Consider the following 16,091-nt stretch of genomic DNA (forward strand, 5'->3'; position numbering starts at 1 on the left):
TAGATAAAAAGAAAGTTTTCACCAAAACATGATAATTTTCGTAGTCGTAATTGTCTCATGGGACATTTATGTCTTTCAGAGAATTATGAGGCTCCGGTTTTATCCAGTGTATGTTACTGAGAAGTATATATCTTTGCCTAATAAACACTTATAATTTTCATGAAACAAATGATAATTTCAAGAGGAATCTACAACGACAAAGTTACATGAGATTTCTGTGTATTTCTTCATCGACGAATGAGTTAATTTCTTGAGTATTCAACTAATTTCCGATTTTCTGAAAAACGTTGAAAATTTTGAACATTCAGGCAATAATTCTTTTCTGAATTCTCAATCTATTGAAAATTGAACTGTATATGATGTTCAATTTTCACGATGATTTTCGAAATTCAAGCTTTCGTTGAAAAATTAATGATTATTTAACATAAAAAGCCCAATTTTCTTCAATTTTCAAGATGAATGAGAAATTTTGTGAAATGCTTTCATTTGAAATTGAATTCAAACTCACAAAATCGAAAATTAAGATGCCGCTGTGACTGAAATTTCAAGAAATTTCTACCGGTGTAGAATTAGCCAGTCCTGTTCTCAAAAATTTAATTTTTGTGAAAGATATTACATTTTGCAAATTGCAGAGTGCAAATTGCTGTTGATTTCGTTGTGTCTATCTGCTATAATGCGAGTGTGTAATTCCCGTATGAGACCTGTATTTACTAAATCGACTATACGCTAGTCATGTCAAGAGCCTGAGGAGACTGAAATATATCAGCGAAACGCCGCGTAAATGACAATTTGACCAGCGTTGTTTTATTTATGCTCCAAATTCTCGTGATCCATCATCTAATATATTAAATTTTCTTCTATCAAATTGGTTAATTTCCCTTAACTAAATCTATTCCACTCCATCGAATATTCTCACGTGGAACATACTTCTGCGGCAGAGCTAATATTTTCTCTCACTGCATTCTGGACAGTTACGGCTTGTCATCGAGTTCATTCAACAACAATCATTAGTTATTTTCGCCATAATCTTCCTTCTTAAGGTGACCCAAGTGCCATTCATATTTTCGTACTAAAAACATCTCCATAGGATTCGTGGTTTTTCAATAATGATTTTTTAGATTAAACTTCGTCTGTTAAATTAAACTTTCCGAAGAGTATTTTCTACGAATACATGTGAGAATTTAGAAATATCATGCTTTTATCATCCAATTAATTTTTTGGACTATTTTAAATATAAATAAATTACAAGAAAAATGGAAGTACTTAAATTTCCATCTGATGCATAGCACAGATACTCTGCTGGGGTAGTTACACCCTATATATATTTTCATTCTATATAGAACGTTGTGAACAAAAGGCTGAACATCAGTTGTTATCGACTTACAATTATCATCTACTAGAATCTCCTATCACCGTCAGTCATTTTTGTAATAGTAACACCAATAATGAGGGATTATTGACATGATGGACACAGTATTTCAATGACAACAGCGACTCATCAGTAGTTATTATCATGTCCGATCGTCCTTCCTTGAATCAGCGATGTCGTAAATCGGCCCATTACCAGTGTCCTTTTTTTAAATGATTATTAGAGAAGTCTTTATAACTCCGGAGTGCTGCTTGTACGACGAACGTAGCGATTGAAGTAATCAGGCCGCCAACACTTGCAGCTTCCGGGCACGAGAAACCAGTCGTAGTAGAGTCGAACCTATGATAAAGAGTCGTCTTGATGAGTTTTTTTCATTCATTCAAGCATTTTAAGCCAATTACTTTACTCTGCTATCCAGGTGAGTTCATAATAACTATTCAGTAATGAGAGAAATATTTTAATCCTTCGTTACTCGCGTGAAACTGCCCGACGTGGTTACTCGCATCGCGGCGCCGCGCCGTAATGTAAATCTGAGCGCGCCGTTGCCATAGTTCATTTGGAGAGTGAAGCGGCGCGGAGATCTTTCTCCTCTTGTGATCTCCCGGCAGCCACAAGAGTGGCAACACCGTGTGAAATATTTCGCTGACACGATCAGTCGCGTCCCGTCAACCCGCCGTTTTTTTAATTTCCAGTTAGAATGAGAGTGAATTTTCTCTAATCAGGGGCTTTGGACGTGGTTACAAATGGCAGAATATGCTTTTAGATAAAATCAATGAGGCATACAAATTTTGGGACATTTTTTAATGAGTTTTTTCGGAAGTTATCTCATGCGGGGCTTAGCCGGTCTTCAAGCATAACGTCTACTTTCAATTCATTTCCGTAATTCTTGGAATAATGGCCATCAATTAATGATGGTGAAAACTTTGTACATCTTCCACAAAGATAGTCATAAATATCCGCCACATCATCCAAGCTAAGTCGAAACCTGGTTTGCGGCAGCCCTTTGAGTACGAGATTGCATAATTATAATTACCCTCACCTGCAATTAATCGACTAATGGATTTTGAACTTATTAATACATCGGACCTATTTTTTTATTCAATTCGTAATAATTGCATTCATGGATAAACAAAAGAACACCACGTTGTATTTATATACCCGAGGAAAATATCTCGTCGTAAAAAGTTTCAGATGACGTAGTGGAAACACGCCAGACTACGGATCAGAAGGACCCCGGATCGAATCCTTCTCAGTAGGAGCAATTTTTCCAATGTTTAATTTCATTGTATTTCAGTTACAGGTGTGCGGATAATGATTCAGAATAAATAATCGATAAAAAATAATACTGATAATTTTTCTTAATCCATTGTTAATTAATCAATCATCACAATTAATCCTTATCAGGTTATCGACCATTACTAACGGTCTTACCCCAGCCTTTTTTATGGAGTTCTTGTAATCGACAGAAAGATTGATAAAAGAATCAGAAATCATTCAAACAAATATCTATAAATAATGATATAATTACTTAGAAAGAAGCGCGATTGAGCCTTTAAAACTTCTTAATTCAAGGCTTGGATCACGACTTGATGAGCTTTGTCTCCATCATCAATTCCTACCTGAGCAGGCTAGGATTAACCCTCGACGCTTAAAAATTCGAAAAAAAAATTAGAGTTCCTAGTTCAATTCTTTTATTACCCGTTGGCGTTGTCCGCCTTTTTCTCGGGAAATTTGTTTAGCTAAAAGAAGAAAAGAAACCCCGAACGGACGGAAAAGCGCCGCGCTGCCCGCTACGAGTGAGTCCCTGTCGACCGCTCAAGCGACAGCGTTGCTACATTTACTGCTACACTTGGAAGGCGCGCATAACGGTAAGCGCCAATGTGGCAACAGCGGCGCTGCGTTAACCGTGCGACGGATGAAGGCTAGCGGCCGAGATCGAGTGAGCGAGGGTTTATTTCCACAACAGAATTGACTAGTTACGTTGTGGCGGTCTATTACATTGTACAACATGGCATACAAATTACCTGGAAACATCCTCTCTCGTCAACACCATCACAATGATGCTGCTGATTTGTGCTGCGACCTTCATTTTCTCCCGCCCTTTTCTGTAAATACATCTGGAAATTCTGGTAATCTTGCACCGGAGGCGGTGATCCTGCCACTGGTTCTCTCAAGCCCGGTAATCTTCCAGCTGGATTCTCCTCGAGAAATGTGTCCGGATAGAAAATTTCAGCTACTAGGAGACTGGTCCATCGAGGCGATGACAAACAGCCTCCATCGAGATAGTGACACCTTGCCTGCATACACCGGGTTAACTCAATCGTCTGGGTGAAGTAGCCTTCGTAAGGAATCTGCACGACGTATCTCCAGGTCCCCTGGTAATTCTTCGCAAAGACTGGAGTGGCATATTCAACTTTGGCGGGGCATGGGGTTGGGGGTCCAGAGTATTCTGGTTTCTCGGAGGTTGGGGGTTTTTGACGGTATTCTGGGGGGGCTGGCTCGTCTCTACGCTCTGCTGCTGAGGAGGCTAGGGGCTGAATTGCCTTGTATAACATACAGAATCTGCCATCATACCAACATTTTTTGTTATTAATGTGAAAATGAAAATGTCCCTTTTCATTGATATTGCATGGTACATGTGAAGAAAAGTGGTTTCCAATTTATGTGTTGATAAAATTATTCAAAAAAGATCTATTTCAATTTCGTGGCTGTAGTGGTCACGTGGGAATGTGTGGCTCTGGCGGTCATCCAAGCTAAGCAGCGTTCAGTCTGCCCAGTACTTGGATGGGTGTCCGCTTAGGCACACCTAACCGCGTGGGACTACAGTCGCTAGGCACGAATGTAGAAAACCATTATGCCCATTGAGTCAGTGTGACCAATGGACACAGTGCAATCCCTGCATTATCGGCCGGCTACACGACTGAGGTTTTCCATGGTTTCCGTATCAGTCCAATCCCGAATGGGGTGCAGTTGGGGATAAAGGAAGTCGGCCCATGGTAACGCAGATAGGGAAGGGAACAACAAAATGTAAAAACCCGGGAGGGTATACATATGGAATAAAAAAATAAAAAATAAATTTCAATATGAGACTTTTGAAAAACTTCAATTGAGCTCTGAAACTCTCCACCTGAAATTTTTGAAAGTCTCAAGTCAAGACTTTCGAACGTCTCAAGTTGAAAGTTTCGAATGACTCGAGTTGAGACTTCCGAAAGTCTCAGTTTAAGGATATCCAAGTATCTTATAGGTGGGTACGGACTACACCATACATTCGACTATTTTCAATGATCGAATTTGTCTATTCAGTTGCGTTCGAAAAATTTGAAAAAAATTATGAATATTCAGCATTATTCAAATTACATTTTACATGGAATTATTATCTTTTTAAACATTCGGTGTTTATAAATAAATAATTGCAATTGTTTACACTTTCGGAAACCGTATTTTTTAAGGCATGCCATCAATTTCTGGTCAAATTTTGAATATGAATACATTTGTTACGATTCGAAACAAATGATTTTTGTAGTGAAAAATTGATTGTTTATAAATTATTCATAGAAAATGTTCGTAATTTTCAAAAATAACAATTTTTAAATTATTTCATCTATTTTCTTCTACAAGTAGACTTTTTAATTTTTTTCAGATTTTTGAAATGTTTTCTAACGGTTCAATACCGAGATTCAAAATGAGATTTGCAAAGTTTATAATAAAATCATTGTAGAATGTCCAGAAACTTGAGGTCAAATGGGACTCAAATGAAAGCTCTGATGGTCGACTGCAAAACTAGGTAAGCATTTCACTGGAGAGAAAATTGGCAAAGTACTTGGATATCCTTAAGATCTTTGAAATCTCAAAATAAGGATTCATGCGAAATATCGCAACGAATTGCGAATGCAATTTTTCCTCGTAGAATTTTTCCATTGCTCTCAGATTTTACAGTCTTTATTTAAAAATGATCATCAATTGAAATTTCCTCATCTTATGTAATCACTCAATTTTTATAACATTGTCTACTTATTAATGAATCCATTATTTTATAAAGATCTGAATTGAATTACTCACACTCCACCATCTTCGCAATATTTGCGTCCACTTCTGTCAGTCTCTGCGTTCTCATCAGTTTCTACTGCCCGCTTATTCCTGCTTCGCTTTTCGTCAGTATGTACTCTGTAATAAATTTTCAGTTGATAAAGTAATTTGATTCTACTTGCCATCATGTCATAACAGAGTTTTTTCATTAGATGCATACGAATTCTGTGAGAACGGCTGAATCCTTGCGACTTTCGGCAGTGAGTCATCAGCCTTGAGTATGGGTAATGCTTTGCTCAGGAATTTTAACGTGTGATTTTTTATCAGCTCACTGTAACATAGAGATAAATTACTATTTTTTGTGACGTTTTTATTATACTAGGTAATGAGTCCGGTTGATATATGGTCCTTGGCCCAGTTTTTCATTGTCTATGTTATATGCGTGCGTCTAATTGTTTAATCGCTGATAATTCTAATACAATAGATCTTCAAAGATTATCAAGAGATGGGGGTAGAGATTTAGTTTTTATCAGTCATCATAAAATAATGACTGTACCAACTAGTAGATTACCAAAATCAACACCGAATTTTCTACTGGGTATTTCTTTTGGTTGAACTGCAAATATATACACGGAAGAATATAAAATTAGTTTTTATTGTGGGAACATAGTAGAACGCACGGAAAAATTTAAGAGAAAAACCTAGCGAATTCGCTAGACAATTCCATTGGATTTCTATCAATCTTTCTATTAGTTTTTGGCCGATTTTATCATTCTGTTGACTTTTCTATTCTATTGACTTTTTGGAAAAAGTCAATAGAATAGAATAGAATAGAAAAAAAAAATTCTAAGAGAATTAGAATTTAGAGAGAAAAAATTTCCGCTTCACCCAGCCGGGAATCGAACCCGGGTCTCCCAGATACGCGCCGGGCACTCTTACCGACTAAGCTACCGGGAACCACAGAAATTCACTCTCCAAAAAGAAATTCACTTTTTCCAAAAAGTCAATAGAATAGATGTAGATTCTATTGTCTTTTTTTTTTAAAAAGTCAATAGAATTCGATTTCTTTGTGCAACGTACTCCATTGAAATATTTTGCACAGAATTTCCTCGGTTTAAATTTTCTAAATTTTAGTTTAATTTTCTGAATGAAAAGAAATGAAAAATAAAATGAAAAAAAACTTGGAAATATTGAGCAGAGGAAATTGTATAGAAAATATCTCAGCAGAATAAGTTGTATAGAAAAATCGAATTCTATTGACTTGTTCTGTGGAATATTTTACATTGAAAATTTCAGTAGAAAACCAAAACCTAATCGGCCAAAAACTAATAGAAATTTCAACAGAAATTCAATAGAATTGTCCAGCGAATTCGCCAGGTTTTTCTTCTAAATTTTTTCGTGTATATTCTGTGAATTTTTAGTATGAAAAAGCCACTGAGAAAAAAATTATTTTTGCCAAATATCCATTTACTTTAGAGAAATATTTATTTTTTCAGTACTGTATTTCTCTAGTCGAGGCATTCTCAGGCAATCTTCATTAAGTTTCAATTATGACAATTATATTGCTCTAAAAGATATAATTACAAGATATGATAACAAGTTATGACCTTGAGTGAACCCCCTCAATAATTATCAACACTAAAAAATTAATCGAAATTCTTTCTTCTAGGAAATAAGATATTTAGGAGAAATGAATAATCATTAAAGGGGTTCATTTAAGGTCAAGTACAAGATAGTCGTCTTATATGACAATCAATATGATTATCGTAATTAAAACCTGATGAGGATATACCTATGAGGCTAATATTTAGCAAAATTAAAATATTATAGAGTCTGTTGAAAAATTACTGTTCAACATAGTAAAAATTGCGAGTCGGTATAGTGGAAAATAGCAGCATAAGAATTGAATTTTCAATTGACACGAGTAAAATTTAGAAGTATAAAGATGAATTATTACTTCGTCGGTTGAAAAAATATTCTCTCTCCGTTTCAAAACGAATATTTGCGGGGAAGAACGAGGGAGAAGGGGATTTTTTGAATAACCGAAGTGAAAAACCATATTTAATCTTCTTTATCATTCTTAAAAATTATTATCGGTAAAAAAAGCCAAAACAATATTTTGAAATGATTTGACTAAAGTTGTATTCTTTTAGTTTCACCTTATACACTGAGAGAAAAACCTGAAGTTTGATTTACAATAAGAAAATAGTTGAGGCAGTTTTGGTGAACGATACGATTTTTTTTTGTATGCGGCACATAACATTATAGTAACTTCACAAGCGTAATTTTTGCAAATCAAAATGCAGTTGAACTAACCAAAGTTCAACAGTAACCACGACAAATCTATCGTGAGGAGAACTATAAAATAGTTGCAATGACTACATTTCATTGTAGTAATTACTTCTTTGGCCGTAGTTACCGTAACCCATGAACAATTGTTGAGGACTTTTTGACTATAATTCGATGGTGATGGAATATAGTCAGAAGAATCCTATTTTTCTTTCAGTGTAAGCAAAAATTTTGCCCCACCTATATTCATTCTGAAAAAGAGGAGGTGTGAGAGGAGAATGGAATTTTTAGAGTTATAGAATCCGCCACCCGAGCCATTGCGTGGTCGACGGAGGAAGGGATTCCAAGAATTGAAATCAATCGACGCTCTCATCGTCCGCTGGAATTTTTACTAGTCCACATAGTAATTTCTGTAATTTCCTCGACTACAATCTAGGAGGCGCGAGAGTGTAAAATAAAGTTTCAAATCGTAAGAAAAAATTACAATTTAACATAGTAAAAATTCATATGGTCCGATTTAAGTACTTTCTCCTCGTTCAATAGTAAAAATTGGTAAAAAATTGGGCGTTTTTAACACTTTTGAAAATTATTTTTTCGTACTGACCTTCACTTTTCCTTGTTCGGGGATTGGTTTTGGCCCTTCCCCAAACTCGTAAAAGTGAAAATCACTACGGAAACATATCGTTCACAACAAGTGCCATGGGGTTTTTTTAATAGCGTGGCTGGCCAGTCCTCGCCTTCGGCTCGGACACCAACTCCACACGAGTAAAAAATCCTATGGCACTCGCCCTGAAATATACTATTTTCATTCGTGCATCTTATCCTGTTTTGTTCGTCAAAAATTACTATATCAAATCGTAAAAAAAATTAATTTTACATAGTGAACGTTCGATTAAAATCAATTAAATATTGAAGTTTTTCATGTTTGGTTCTCAATTACGACGTTCACATAGTAATTTTTCATTTTATATTCTGTTCGTGTATTATTCCTTCTTCTTTGTTTTCTATGGACACATTGATCCAATATAGTTTAACCGCCTAATATGATAAATCCACTGAAATTTAAAGTGCGTATTTAATCAATTTAACAAATGACGAATAAAAAAAAAAATTTTTAATCGTGAAATCTGATAAATAATTTCGTTCTCGGACTGAGAGAAAAAAAGTTTTCCAACAAGATCACATTCTCCTGTCCCGAGAGAATTTTTAAGCGTTCTTAAAATTATAAATGATGTCCTTCCCATAAATTGATGTTGGCATTATATCTCGAATTTATTTTCATCAGGACTTTGATCACACAAAATCCTACACAAAGAGCACAACACTTAAGATCAATTTTTTATACACTTGAATTGATAGCGGAAGCGTTCTTCGTGCAATCGAAATAAGAATTCCTCAGTTGGAGATGATGAGTGATCAGATCGAGAATGTATGAATTCTCACAATCCATTAAATTCTAGATACAACGTTAACTCCATGAATGTATGGGAAGACTTATTCTAAAACTCGAAAATTTTCTCGGGACAAGAGTATCTCATTCTGTTCAAAGACTTCTTTCTCTCAGTGTGAGCACAAAATTATTTACCAGGAGATTTCACGGATTGAGGATTTCTAGGAATTGAGAAGAAAATATTTTTTTGTAATTCAGTGCACATTTCATTTTTCTCGGAGTACACATTTCTGAACTCATGCGAAATATCGCAACTTTTTTCCTCATAGAATTTTTCCATTTCTCATAGATTTTATAATCATTATTGAAAAAGCGATTATCAATTGAAATTTACTTCATGACATGTTTTTCTGTTGAAAACTCTTGCGTCAAATTTCATCGTTCGATAAGCGGACTCATTACTTTGATAGGCTCGACAAATATCTCTGACAAATATGAAAGAAAAAGAGTCTCAAAACTTACAATGGATATGAAGATCCAGCAATGTTGTGTTTCATTGGATTTCTGGGAATGTAGCCCTTATTCAGGTCACCGCAAACATTGTGGACAGATACGAATCCCTTCCCTTGGTTTCCAGTATCTAATATGACATGAAAGCCCATCAGAAATCAATATTAATGTATATTATTATCACATTGATATTCCACGGACAAAAATTGATTGTCAAATAAACGAGTGGGAAATTGCATTCGTCACAGTATACTCAATATTTTTTTGCTAATTAATTAGCAATTTGCTTTCGAATGGAATTTCTATGACGATGTATTTTAAATTCAATTCAATGATTCATTGAATTCAACATTGCTTCAATGTTATATATTTTGACATTTCCCTGAATATTGATTTCAAAATGAATTTTTTCAACAACAGATAATGTTATCAATCTCATGATCGAACTCGGTTAGTGATGCCCTCGAGACTAGTCGAGAATTATTTTGAAGAGATCGTCGCGGTCTGGAAAAACATCGAAAGTTTTGGACTCGTCGCAATCTCGAAAGACATTGGATCGGTGCATCTTGCCACAATTCCGGGAGGATTTATCTTGCCTGGATCTCGAGATTTTCGGTTTTTTAAGTTCACGAGACGAGACGAGACAGATATTAAGACAAACATTTAAAAAACAGAAAATACTGAAACTCAGACGTGATGCATTCTTCCAAGTTCGTGACGAGATGCACCGATCCAATGTCTTTCGTGATTACTACGATTTCTAAACTTTCGATGTCTAGTCTAGTCTAGTCTCGACGGTATCACTAAACTCGGTCGACATGGCATTACACGGAGAAAAAAATACATCGTAATTTTGTGAGAATCCTTCCAAAAATTAGTGCGCTGTTCACCAACGCTGGGACATAACAGGGAGTCATCGGAGAATTCGCATGTGGCACACTAATTTTTACGGGAATCCCTCGAAAAAGTAGCTGGAGTCCCACCAAAAATTAGGGTGCCACTTATGAATTTTTCGACGACCCCATGTTATGTTCCGGCGTTGGGGGACAGCACACTAATTTTTGGGAGATTTTTTTCTCAGTGTAGGAACAATATTTAAAATCACAATTGGATTCCTTTAAGGTACTTCCGCAGTAAGTATACTTGGTAAAATTTTCGAAATGGTATAAAGACGCAATATTTGGATCATATGTTGTTGACCACATTAAAAAGATATTCCCAAAATTTCAAGTCCCTGGTCCACCCCATTTTTGAGCTATGCATCGTCAAACATTCAATTTTTGTTTTTTCCATTTTTGACGATGTATATCTCGAAAATGGGGTGGACAAGGTACTTGAAATTTTAGGAATAGTTTTTGAATGTGTTCAACAACATATGATCCAAATATTGCGTCTTTATACCATTTCGAAATTTTCACTAAGTATACTTACGGCGGAAGTTCCTTAAACAATTATTTTTTCAGTTATCGTCGAAAAACAATCGGTCATATACGCAGACGTACATACATGCAGACTAAAGATGCAAAATGACCGTCATTTTTGAGATCGCGTCATGTGACGCACAAATTTTCCAATTAAAAATATACACAGAATAATCGCAAAATAATAGTTTTTCAAATACACACCATGACACTCTTTATCACTATCAATATAAGGTGGAGGTCGCACTTTCGGTGGTTCCGCATTAGGGGATTCAATAAAGGCGTAATAACCTTCTGGTGGTTCGTCCTCTAGAATGGACGAGTCATTCGTTTTAGGAGCCAACTTGCTGGGAGTGGGCTCGGCAAAGGCGGAGACGCACATGAGAATCATCTGAAAATTTTCAAACATCGGGATTAAATCCAAATCGTACATGAACTAACTTCATGGATACCAGTTGGACTAGTAGGGGAGGGTCGGGCAAAATGGGACGTGTTGAGATCTTCATTTATAAATAAAGATATTGACAATTAGAGAAGATAACGAAAGGTCCCATTTTGCCCGACTCTCCCCTACTAGTTTTCCATTTCCAAGGTGATTACAATAACTTCCCTACCTGCGAAGTTGAAAATTACCTAGAAAATCGTGAAAAATTTCACTGTGCGAAAGGTAATCGGGGAGCGAAATTTAATGAAACAATACCTGTTTGTTGGGGATATTTCACGATTCGATTGGTAAAAAAAATCATCTATTGATGCAAAAATTATTCTCCTGTACAGGAAAATTTTCCACACCGATAGGGTCTTTTTTCTTGCACACGGAGAGAATGTTCAGTAAAAATTACGGAACTCACAGTTCGCTCACCGATTACGGAATCGATTTGGAAAATTTAAGTGACGGTATCGTAATTTCTCGCAGACGATTCAGATAAAAATTACGGAACGCTCTGGAAAAATTCCGTGATGGTTCCGTAAAATTTCCTATAACTATATTTTGCTCCGGGAATTACGGAAAAGATGCGTAATTTTTATTGAATATTTCTCTCCGTGCACCCATCTGAACGTCATGGGGACGAACGGAAGTGAAATTTGACCGGATGCGTTCGGTAAAAAATCATTCTCCGTTATAGAAAAATTATACGCAATATTGAGTAATAATTCACCTCCACTGGGACAATTTTTGATGGAGTGCAGGGTAAATTTTACAGTTTCGACACAAATTACCCTCACGTTCAGTAAATTTTTCCGAGTCAGCGGAAAAAAATTCACTATTCGTCACGTACATTTTCTTCAAATAGCGTGAAAAAGTACTGAAAATTGAGTTCACTTCGCCATTACCTGACTTATTAGGTAATTTTTCTCCAACTTTTTTCTCCATGTACATGTTTTAATTGGAATGAAACAATAATGAGAAAAAATTCTTTAGAATGGTTGCACCTGGATATTGTTGTTATTCAGTTCAAATATTCATCATTGACAGTACAATGCACCGTTGAAATTTTTTCTTTTATTGTTCACGCACGAAAAAATTTAATAGTAAAACCTATCGAATTCGTTGGAAAATTCTACTGAATTTCTATTAAACTTTCTATTAGTTTTTGGCTGATTCTATTGACATGTTCAATAGGAAACATTCAATAGAAAAAGTCAATTGAATTCGATTTTTCTAGATAACTTATTCTTTTCATATATTTTCTATAGAATTTGCTCGACTCAAATTTTCTAATTTTTTTTCATTCCATTTGTCTTTTCTTCTCATCAAGAAAATCAATCGAAAAAACTTGGAAAATTTGAACCGAGGAAATTCTATAGAAAATATCTCAATAGAATAAGTTATACAGAAAAATTGAATTCTATTGACTTTTTCTACTGAATATTTTCTATTGAACATTTTAATAGAATCGGCCAAAAACTAATACAACAGTTCAATAGAAATTCAATAGAATTTTCTAACGAATTCGATAGGTTTTTCTATTCAATTTTTTTGTCCGTGTTTTCTGCTACGAGATATCTTGATCATAATGAAGCTGAAACTAGCAGAATATTCGTCAGCGGAAAATTCAATTTAGGGGGGTCACCAACTCATCTTCAATTTTCTTTTCCATTCCGTCACCAGATTAGATTGCCAAATTTTATGCAAGTCGTGTTTATTGCGAGAAGTAGTTATCGAATTTTTATATCATTTATTAACCTCCCGCTGCGTAGAGTTTCATGCAGTACTGCTTTCACTGGCGTTCCTGCATTTATGTACATATGTAGCGAAAATATGTCAGCAAAATACACATACGGGTTTTTACATTGTGAAAAAGAAATTATGCAATTTAGTTAAAAAGGACAAACAAGTGGGTAATTACTTTTTTTATGAATGAGTACAGTTATTGTTGCTAATAAATTAGGAATTTGCGTCCGAATGGGTTCTCGTTTTTAAATTCTTATTTCACTATTCTCTACTTCTAAAAATTAAGTGATAGTTGCACTTGAATTCTCAATGCTGTGAATTTGAATTCAATTTAAGATCAAATCGTTCATGAACTCTCTCATTTAGGTTGGAAATTCAGGATAATTGGGTTTTCCATGTTAGATCATCACTGATATTTCAATGACATTTAGAATTTTCAAATTCATTGCGGAAATTGAACATCACGTTATCTCAATTTTCAGTGGATTTAAAATTCAGAAAAATTGATTTTTGAATTTTCAAATTATTTAACAATTTTTATTATTATGTGGACCTGAAAATTGCAATTCTCTTGCATACTCCAGAATTAAACTCTAACTGATTTCTCAATAACAAAATACTTTCGTAGTTATTGGCCTCTGCGGTCATTAGCTGATTTGAGGTGATGAAATCTATGATGTCCAAATAATAAAAAATTGATCTGGGAAATATCTACGAAATAATTTTAAAAATTCGGTGGAAATCTTCTCCATAATAACAAAATACATGAAAAATTTCTTGTGAATGACTGATTGTTCACAATCTCAAGATTTTTCAGGAGTAATTTTCTAACAGTGTTTAAGACAGTTTCGAAATATTTAGTACCCTACTAAAAAAAAATTCTACAAAAAATTGTAACTTAAATTTGAACAATTACAAATCGTCTAAACAATTACAAACTCAATCGAAAACCTAACGAATTCACTAGAAGATTCTATTGAAATTCTATAGGAATTCTATGGGGTTTCTACAGGATTTCTATTGTAATGCTACTGAAAAATTTTATTTTTCTTTGCGCTGATTCTATTAAATATTCAATAAGAAAAAGTCAACAGATTTCGAATTTCTGTTTGAATTTTTCTCTTGAGTTTTTTTCCATTAGAAATTATTGGGCACAAATTTCCTAAGTTTTTCCCGCTGGATTTTGTTTCGTTTTACATTACAGAATGCGAGTGAAAAAAACTTCGAAAATTGATGCCCAAGCATTCTTATAGAAAAAATCTCAAGAGAAAATTTCAAACAGAAATTCGAAATCTGACTTTTTCTTATCGAATATCCAATAAAATTAGCGCAAAAACAAATAGAATTCTCCAATAGAATTCTAATAGAAATCCTACAGAAATGTCCTAGAATCCCTATAGAATTCCAATAGAATTTTCTAGCGAACTCGCTAGGTTTTCTTTGAATTTTTTCATGCGTGCAACAAACTCCGGAAACAATACTATATTCCCCACCAAAAATTTGATTCCTCAAAAAAAACATGAAGTACACGGAGGGAAATTTTTGATAAAAATTATCCTACCGTTCTATAAAAGTGTATCATGTCATCGTTTCCTCATTTCTATCCCGAAATTTAGTAAAAATTAATATATGATGATCAAATTTTATTCTACGTTAGAGAAATTTTATCCTGATAAAAATAAAAATTATCGCGTCGGTAGAGTAAAAATTACTGTACCGGTAGGGTAAAGATTACCAACCGTTCTAGAATTTTCGTTGTTATCTACATGAAAATTATTGGACTGGAAGGGTAAAATTTATTATGCGTCAGGATAAAATTTCTCTAACGTAGAATAAAATTTGATCATCATATATTAATTTTTACTAAATTTCGGGACAGAAATGAGGAAACGATGACTTATATGATACACTTTTATAGAACGGTAGGGTATTTTTTATCAAAAATTCCCCTCCGTGTAGTTAAAATGTTCTTTTTTTGAGCACCACGCATAAGAAGACACGACGATCACAAAATTGAATTACCCTCAAAGTATTCCTCGTGCAGTCTCTTGGAGAGACATCACATAACCGTTATTACTCGAGCACGTTACATATATTGGAGTTACGGTTACCGGAACGATAGGATACTTTCAGAACCGGTATTGACTACCACGGAAATACAACCGTCAAGAAAATGCGACCTGCATTGCAAATTCAGTTGGGCTAGGCAACCGAAATTATTATTGCCATTTCCACTGTTATGTATTCACTAGATACTGCTCCTTCACTTAATGGTCGTATTTACTCTCGAAATTATCACGTAATTACGAATGTTCAAACACTTTGAAACCCATTATTATCTCGTTTATTTGTTTAAACAATTACCAGATGGTTACGACAATTTCCACCCAAGAAATTGATTTAAATATTTGCAGGAAAATCAACGCAATTCGCAGTAATAGAAATTGTTAATTAATTCGTTAAGTAGAACAAGTGATTGGGAACTTACAACAAACGTTCGAAAATCCATTATTACGAGTATTTTATCTTTCGGAGAACAAAATAACTGTAAAGCGGTGGACAAAAGTGTTTTGGTGTTTATAAATATATTCACGGGAGGAGGGCGCTTGGTTCCCGGACGACGGTCATAGGAAAACTGAAGTTCTTGAACCCATAGTCCCCGATGTGAGCAACATATACCTTCACCGATTTCTTGTCCGTATGTATGCTCCTCGAAACGATCAGGTTAATGTTCCACATTCCTACCTTTCGAACAGGTAAACATCTCCAAACGAGTATGACCTTGACCGAGTCAATGAGATTGCGCGGCATTTCCGGAGCCTCCGCTCATTGCCCTTAGACACCTATCCATCAATTTTGAAATTATTAATAGTAGCATAGCAGCCTTTGTGGCTGATATCACTTCTGGTT

The 16,091-nt window shown here is 34.9% G+C and overlaps 1 protein-coding gene across 1 annotated transcript; it reads right to left on the reverse strand.

Moving 5' to 3' along the window:
- Positions 1-1,600: 1,600 nt before the first annotated feature.
- LOC107037862 lies at positions 1,601-15,741 on the reverse strand. Its single transcript, XM_015256640.1, has 7 exons — positions 15,670-15,741; positions 11,210-11,396; positions 9,597-9,714; positions 5,616-5,726; positions 5,429-5,533; positions 3,394-3,931; positions 1,601-1,708 (listed from the first exon to the last, which is right to left on the reverse strand). Exons 1-7 carry the CDS (start codon positions 15,688-15,690, stop codon positions 1,601-1,603), a joined length of 1,188 nt encoding a protein of 395 aa, XP_015112126.1. The 5' UTR covers positions 15,691-15,741.
- Between the last annotated feature and the right edge of the window lie 350 nt (positions 15,742-16,091).

The sequence above is a fragment of the Diachasma alloeum genome, unplaced genomic scaffold (assembly GCF_001412515.2).
Source record: "Diachasma alloeum isolate Michigan unplaced genomic scaffold, Dall2.0 Dall_scaffold_00271, whole genome shotgun sequence".
NCBI lineage: Eukaryota > Metazoa > Arthropoda > Insecta > Hymenoptera > Braconidae > Diachasma > Diachasma alloeum.

Coding starts and splice junctions, on each gene's coding strand:
- LOC107037862 (XM_015256640.1), bottom strand. CDS start 15,690: ATGGATTTTCGAACGTTTGTT. Junction 5,727..9,596: donor GCTGGATCTTCATATCCATT/GTAAGTTTTGAG, acceptor TCTATGTTACAG/TGAGCTGATAAAAAATCACA. Junction 5,534..5,615: donor CAGCCGTTCTCACAGAATTC/GTATGCATCTAA, acceptor AATTTATTACAG/AGTACATACTGACGAAAAGC.